We start from the raw sequence: 8310 nt of genomic DNA, 5'->3' as shown, positions 1-8310 counted from the left end.
TCGTAAGTGGGATCTAGATAATTAATAAGTTTTTGTGCTACAAACAAATACAAGAGAGCGCAAAAGATAAGTTTTCTAACTCAGCTGAACTGAGGTGCTGCATGAAAATGCCAGGAAAGAGCTTTCTCCTTACCTTGATTTCTACATTTCTTGTTTTTAAGTTAAATCTGATTTGAAGATGCAGGTGTTCTACAATAGATGTGAATATTTTCATCCAGTTTTCTTTCAAAGGAGTATATCTGTTTGCTGGTACAGGAATTTTCCTCATTTCATCTTTTCCACTCTAGAAAGAAAAAAAAGTTTAAGCAGCACTAACCACCACTATGATCATTCTTGCCAAAATACAGCCTATCAGAGTGCTCAATCATCAAATCATGCTTTTGCCTTGAAGTCACTATACCAATGAAAGAAAAAAAGTGGTAGAGAAAAATATCAGCCAAAATTTATAAGGCATAGACTGCCAGAGCACTGAAAGAAGTTTTATAGCAATATTTTACTTATGATGGATGAGATTAAATATTAGTATTTATTGGGAACAGGCAATGCCAAGGAACTGGAGAGTTATTATCAAGTACTTCAACTTTTAAAAGGCTGAAACTTCTTGCTGCAAATGTTTTTCCATCTACTCCTGCTTAGTTTCCAAACGGTGTTCTTCAGGTCCAAGTTAACAAGCTCATCTTCACTGGGGAAAAAGTGTGTGTGGAGATTAAATTTACTAGATAGCTAAAGGGACACACTTCTATCTAAAAGTGTTTGCCTATCATTCCTAATATTACTTTAGCTGAATGATAAAACGTTTGCTTTTTTCTAGTTTGTTTACTTTTTGCATCAGACAGCACACTACTTACTGGTCTCATTGTTTCCCCTGTATAGTCAAGGTCTCATGTTTGTGAGCAGAAACAAAGGAGAAAAACCATTACAAAGTCATATAGCCGCAAAACCACAGAAGTTTGCCGGTGGACTCAAGACCGGATCTAGTACCTACAACTACTTTTTTTTGCCTTTTTTAAAGCTGACTGGCTTTCAAGTTAACAACGCCCCTTTATCACGCCCGCTTCTGCCGGCAGGGAGGTGAAATCTAACAAGGTCTCAACCATCTCCCCCCCGCCACACACACACAGCGCGCCCTTATTTACCTTGTAAAAACAACAGCACCAGGGCGACAGGGCACCGCTCAAACCTACTTCACTCCTGTTTTAACCGGGCCCCAACCCCGCTACAACCCGCAGCGCTGGGCTGCCACACGGCAGGAGGACACAGCGCCGTGTCACTCTAGGAGCTCAGCCTACGTGCCGGCGTCCTCGGGCTCTGCGCCAACAGGCCGGGGCCCTCGGCACGGAGGGCGGCGGGGGCACAGGGGAGCTTTGCCCCCGTCAGCAGCCGGCTCGCTGACAGCGAACGGGAACTCGGTGTCAACGGAACGGGCAGCGCGGGGGCTCCGGGCAGCGCCTGACTCCGCCCGGCTGGTTCTATCCAGACGGGCAGGGCCTGTCCCCGCCGCAGCACCCCCGGAGACCAGACCGGGGCCCGGCACGTCCCGGCTCACCCTGAGCGCGTCCCCGGAGATGGGCGGGAAGTCGGGCCTCTTGCTGGGCCGGGGCTGCCCCGTGTCCATGCGGCTCCCACCGCCGCCATCCAGCTCGGCCGCCCGCCGCTTCCGTTTGCTCCGCTTGGGGACCCTGATGAAGCCCTCGGCCTCCGTCACGCCCTGGGTCTCCGGGCTCGCGGCGGGGGAGCCCCTCCCGGTCCCTTCCTCCGCTGGCTCCTCCATGCAACCCTTCACACGTGCGGGCGGAGCCGGGCTAAGGGCTGACGCAGTCCGGAACCACAGAGACGTCACTTCCGCCCTCAGGCCCCCATCACGGAACTCCCAGGAGCCCTCCGTGATGCCTGACTAGGAGGGTGGGCTGAGCCCCGGATGTGACCGTTGGGCCTGCGCACCTGGCGTGTGTGTAGTCGCCACAGGCCGCGGCGGTTGGGGCGGCGGCGGCGCGCAGTATGTCGGGCGCGGGGCTGGAGAAGCCGCAGCTGATCACGCACGTGCAGCAGTCGCTGAACTACACCGTGTTCGAGTGCAAATGGGTGCCGTGCAGCGCGCGCCTCCTGTGCCTCGGCAGCGTCCCGCGCGGCACCGGCGTCATCCAGCTCTACGAGCTGCAGAGCGGCCGCCTCAGCCTGCTGCGCGAGGTGAGTGTCCGGCCGGCCCGGGGCCGCCCCCTTGGGCGCTGCCGCTCACACACCGACACCCCCCGCCCCACGGTAACCGCCACACCTGTTTCCTTCCCGCCCCGCGTCTGTGGCGCTGCTGCTCTCAGGCCCGTCCCCGTCCCCCGCCCCGTGAGCTGCTCTCTGTCCCTGCGGGTGTCCGCAGCCCCCCGGACAATCCTGCGCCTCCGGGACACACGGCCCCTGCTCCGCGAGGCGTGGTTGCTATAGCAACGCGGGGGCACGCGCCAGCCCGGCGTGGAGTCCGCTGCGGAGCACAAGCCTGTAGCGACACCGGCCCGTCAGCCACCCCGGCCCCTTGCCGTGTGGCAGCACAACACTATCCTCTGACTTTTTAAAATGGCCCCACCATGCTGTCCGCACCGGGGCTCTAGTCTGTAAACGTGGCTACTGCAAAACTGCAGAGAATGGGCCCCACCTTTCTCTCCCCTCCAGACAAACGAAAGATGGAAAAGATCTGGTCAGGCCATTCAGTCCTTCCCCTGCAGTCAGCAATCAGGTACACGAATTTCACGTCAGATGCTACAGTTTAAGGGCACCTTTTGGGCTTTTCTACACTGGCACTTTACAGCGCTGCAACTTGCTCAGGGGTGTGAAAAAACACCCCCCTGCGCGCTGCAAGGTGCCAGTGTAGACAGTGCACGAGCGCTGGGAGCTGTTCCCCTCGTCGAGGTGGGTTTTTTTATAGCGCTGGGAGAGCTCTCTCCTAGTACTCTGCCAGGACTACACAGCCACGTTAAAGCGCTGCTGCGGCCAGCACTTTAATGTTGCTAGTGAAGACATATCCTCAGTCTCAAATGACCCCAAAGTCAGCTGGTAAAACATATGTAGCAGTGAAATGCAGTCACCACTGGAGTGAAGGGCGGCAATCAAATTGCACACAGGATGCTTCTAAATGTGGATGGGGGAGGAAGGAGAATATTGCCAAGGTAAAAAATGTAAACAATAACCTTTCAGGCCAACTTTATGTGTCATAAAAAAGAACATAAACCCAATTAAAAAAACCAAACTTTTAAGGGCATCTTTAAAATGCATCTACTTCAGTGACAGGTATTACATTGATATTTCCTAGAAACTGGTTAGCTTCATTTCTCACTTTGTGCTGCTGCCACAACAGCATACAAGCTATATGCTGCATGCATTGTGGGAGGGTGTGAAGAGATGGTGAAGGAGTGATTCCACTGAGGCTCTTTTAAAAAAGGTTTAAAATTTTCTTCCAAGCAACTTCAATGGCATTTAAATATTCTAGCTGTATTGTATAGAGTTCTTTTCTCCCCTCTCTTCCCCCCCCCTTAAAAGTAATACATTAGAAATGTGAAAGGAACATTTTAATTTTTTTCCTTATCTTTTAAAAATTAGTCTGACTTCTTGCTGTTTAACTCAGGATGGCAAAAACCTTCTGTCTGTAACATACTTTTTTCTTGATTTGAGGCGAAATATTTGTTGTTGTTGTTGTAATTAGAGTAGTACCTTCTTGCTGCATTTGGGGATCTCAAGGATTTTAGCACAGACCTTGCAGTAATGCTGGCTGCTAATTTGCTTCCTAAAATCAGCTCAGGTAGCTTTTTCTGCTGTATGTATATATGAATGTGTTATCCAGTGCACTGTTCCTAATCGAGTTTTTACAAATCAGACTGTACTTTATTTGGATTTTAGACCAGGATGTGCTGCCAAAATTTTAACAAGAGCTCATATATTTCCACTTCAGCTATGTCACCTCCATACAAGAAAAAACAATCCATATTCCACCCTTACCCCCAAACTATAATATGCATCCTCCAGCCCAGTACTCGACCTTAAATGCTTCTCACTAACTCGCTGAGGTTCCTCTGACTGGGTCCTCTACCTGTCATCTTTTCTGTTCATCAGTTGTGGGGGTGAGGGGGAAATGCCACCTCCCCTCTAAATCAATTTCTCTCCATTACTGTCTCACAACTGTGCACATAGCCAGGCTAATGATTTTGGGAATTCATAGATTCATAGATTCTAGGACTGGAAGGGACCTCGAGAGGTCATCGAGTCCAGTCCCCTGCCCGCATGGCAGGACCAAATACTGTCTAGACCATCCCTGATAGACATTTATCTAACCTATGTCCTAATGTTATTGGGAACACACCCACATTTATCTGCTCCTTGTTAAAAGGGATTGGGGTGACTGGGCATCGTTAGGTTTCAACAGCCTCCTGTTATGGAGATGTAGCCTAGTTACACTGTTGCCTGCTCTCACGTTGGAAGGGTGCGATTTAAAGCTCCAGCTCCTGGATTCATGTGATTGTGGGAATCTCATCTTCAATTTAAAAACAAACAAACAAAATTCCTAGCGCTCTGGCTGTGGAGAAAAGTTTGAAAATGTGACCCTGAGTGCTTAAAACCCAGAGGGCAAATAAAAAGAATAAAAATAAATTTTTTTTTTAAATCTCATCGTTTTGGAAGTCTAATTCATGATTTTTGATCCATTAAGCTTTAATAATCTTTTTGCATCAGTTTATTTTAGTTAGACTTGAAAATGATATCTTTTCAAGTAAAATTCTCAAAACTTACTGTTTGTTTTAAATGAATGCAGAAATTCTCCTTCATAAGGTCCACTGTTTGGCCATATAACTAAGGACTTTCATGAGTCCTCTCCACGTTGAGTGGTTGTAGGTATTCAGTCAGTAGCTACATGTGTACATTGTTGATGACACTAGTTATACAAGGTTTCATCAATTTTAGGCACCATGTTGGCTTTTTTAGGTGCACAGACTACTACAGGGGTCGGCAACGTTCGGCACGCAGCTCGCCAGGGTAAGCACCCTGGCGGGCCGGGCCAGTTTTATTTACCTGCTGACGCGGCAGGTTCGGCCGATCGCGGCCCCCACTGGCCGCTGTTCGCTGTCCCGGGCCAATGGGGGCGGCGAGAAGCGGCGCGGGCGAGCGATGTGCTACTACATGGAGCAGCTGTTTTTTAAATTGAAGTAACCTTTGAGGATTTACTAATCTGCAGTAACAATAGTGCCTCAGTTGTATAAAGAGAGTTTAAGATCTACAGGGACAATAGTACATAAACTTTCTCAATTTATAGGGTTCTGTAGGGATGCAACATAGAAGGCACACAAACAGTGTTGCTCCAGACTAATAGAAAGAATGGCTTAATTATCTCTTATGTTCATGCTAGCAGATCTCTGAGAAGAGCTAAAATTCCCTCTGCTATATATTTGCAAATCAGTAGAGACAACAGCCTTTGAGTATCATTAGTGAGAGGGGTAGAGGGAAGGAGAATGAATGATTATTTTGTTAGAAGCTCATTAAAATCAAATCCACACTATGCAGTGATATGAAATTTTAAAATCATAGAATAAACTGAAGTGTGGTATACCTTTGTCAAATAATATTTCATTTGCATTTCATACTAAATATCTTATTGAAAGTTCACTGAAGCCTGCTACTAGTGTGGCTTTCAAGCAGCTGCTTATCCATTGTGTGTTTTTTTTTGAGATTTTTTTTAATATGCTGACAAAAAATTTACCCTTTTTAGATTGAAAAGGCCAAACCTATTAAATGTGGAACTTTTGGTGCTACATCTCTACAGCAGAGATATCTAGCTACTGGGGACTTTGGTGGAAACCTTAATATATGGTAAGAATACTAGCTCCTCTCAGGATACCCCTTACTGTACATGATATACTTGAACTCACAGTTCGGGCCTATTGTATTTGCCCTATTTTTGTGTGTTTATCTGTTTTATAGTTGTGCCTAGGGACCCCACTCATGGATCAGATCCCCTTGAGTGCTAGGCACTGCATATACACTCAAACAGAGACAATCTCTGTCTGAAGAGATTACATCCTAAGTAAAACTATTGAACAAAATTAAGACAAAACACAATATTGTCGAGTCATTTAAATCTTCTGTCTCCAGGTAGCAGAAAGCTGTTCCTATTCCTAAAGGTTCCTCTTGTGGAAAAAGAACAGGAGTACTTGTGGCACCTTAGAGACTAACAAATTTATTTGAGCATAAGCTTTCGTGGGCTACAGCCCACTTCATCGGATGCATATAGTGGAAAATACAGTAGGAAGATGTGTATATATATACACAGAGAACATGAAACAATGGATGTTACCATACACACTATAAGGAGAGTGATCAGTTAAGGTGAGCTTTATCAGCAGGCAAGAAAAAGAAGTGTTTGTAGTGGTAATGAAAATGGCCCATTTCCAGCAATTGACAAGGAGATATGAGGAACCGTAGGGGGATGGAAAATAAGCATGGGGAAATAGTTTTACTTTGGGCCATTTTCATTACCACTACAAACAGTTCTTTTTCTCTCCTGCTGATAAAAGCTCACCTTAACTGATCACTCTCCTTATAGTGTGTATGGTAACACCCATTGTTTCATGTTCTGTGTGTGTGTGTGTGTGTGTGTGTATATATATCTTCCTACTGTATTTTCCACTACATGCATCCGGTGAAGTGGGCTGTAGCCCACGAAAGCTTATGATCAAGTAAATTTGTTAGTCTCTAAGGTGCCACAAGTACTCCTGTTCTTTTTGCGGATACAGACTAACACGGCTGCAACTCTGAAACCTGTCTTGTGGAAAAGAGGCTTTTGGGTAAAAAACTAACAGCCATATATGTTCTAGCAGTTTCTAAAATGAGGTTTATTTTTAACATTCAATTTACAGTTCAGATTATGAATACTTCTTTCTTAATGCTTTGGATATTGTCACCAACAGCCCGATTCAGAGAACATGTTCAGATTAATACAAGTAGGTAAATTTTTTGAAAATATAAAAGGAAACCTTTACAGATTTTCAAAATAGATTTTATTTATCTGATACAATTTATTAGCATTCCACCAAGACACTAGTGACAGATTCCATTTCATTGGAATATTAAGAATGGTATTGATAGAGAGTGACTGTTAGTTTGTATGGTTGTTCTTTAAATGACAAGGAATTGAGGAGAGACAAAGCAGAATTGGAAAATTAGAAGAAAAATAAGAACCTGGGAGGATTCCAAATAGACGACCAGTATTAAAGCACAAATGATGGACTTTCCTTTAAAGATGAAGCGCTTCAGGCAGAGAATTGGTTAAAATGGATCCAAAGGGTCATCTTAAATCCCCACTGAAAATACAATTAGCTACAACATTTTGTCCAAGTGCATCATAATAAACAATATTAAAAGTTTGTAATGTGGGGATTCTAATTTTTTGGAGTTGTCCTAGACTAAAATACTATTCTAAAATTTTTATACCAAATATAAATTTGAGTAGTACGATGTCACGCAACTTGTAGGACAGTGAGGAGTTTAACATAGAAAAATGAATTGAATTGTAAAGCAGATATCCTCAATAGCGTGTTACGTGGCTCTTTGTGTTTGTGGGTGGATCGAGATCTGTATGCACTGTTCCCTTTAACCTGTATTGTTGTAAGCTTCCAGCTGCTTGGCTTCAACATGCTTTTTCATAAATGACATTCAGTACCTAGATGTAGCAATCAGGGAAATAACCCACTTCCTTCCCTGACGAACCAAGGGACGCACCCCACCCATGTACTTATTCGCTACACTGATACTGACTTGGACCCTTTAATACATTCCATGGGTGGCATACCCGAGCCCACTTATCCACTGACGCTTTAAAAACTCCCGGACCCCAATCTGGGTCTATGCTGGTTATATGACATGTATGTATCTCATGATCCTTGTAACCGATACCTGAAATCCCTCATAACTCACGCCTGACCCCAGATGTACAGTACCTTCCCTCTTAACTTGTGTATATTTAATTTTAAACATTAATAAAAAATTTAAATCTGTTCTCTCAAAGAAATTTCTGCCTCACAGAACTTAGCCAGCTTTAGTTGCATTCTGATCCCTAATTGAGGGAAATTATTTTCTTGCTCATTCTGACCATTGATTTGTGCAATACTGACTGAGACTAGCTGATTTTAAATGATTGACTAGTTAAGGCACATAGCTGCCAGGGCAGATTCATTTGCATGGTAAGAGTGAATAGTCAGATGACTATTAGAGATCCATACAAAAACAACAAGGGGTCTGGTGGCACCTTAAAGACTAACAGATTTATTTGGGCATAAGCTT

At 45.0% G+C, this 8310-nt stretch overlaps 1 protein-coding gene across 1 annotated transcript in view; it reads left to right on the top strand.

The window, feature by feature from the left end:
* The first annotated feature begins 1777 nt into the window (after window positions 1–1777).
* Window positions 1778–8310, top strand: part of WDR92 (WD repeat domain 92) — a 16507-nt gene continuing 9974 nt past the window's right edge. The window contains exons 1-2 of the mRNA XM_024203043.1: window positions 1778–2187; window positions 5741–5841. Coding sequence (XP_024058811.1) covers window positions 1999–2187; window positions 5741–5841 — 290 coding nt within the window. The 5' untranslated portion in view covers window positions 1778–1998. The remainder of the gene's footprint in view (window positions 2188–5740; window positions 5842–8310) is intronic.

The sequence above is a fragment of the Terrapene carolina genome, unplaced genomic scaffold, assembly GCF_002925995.2.
Source record: "Terrapene carolina triunguis isolate 2854851 unplaced genomic scaffold, T_m_triunguis-2.0 Scaffold132, whole genome shotgun sequence".
Taxonomy (NCBI): domain Eukaryota; kingdom Metazoa; phylum Chordata; order Testudines; family Emydidae; genus Terrapene; species Terrapene triunguis.
This window is presented reverse-complemented; position numbering and strand designations above follow the sequence as displayed.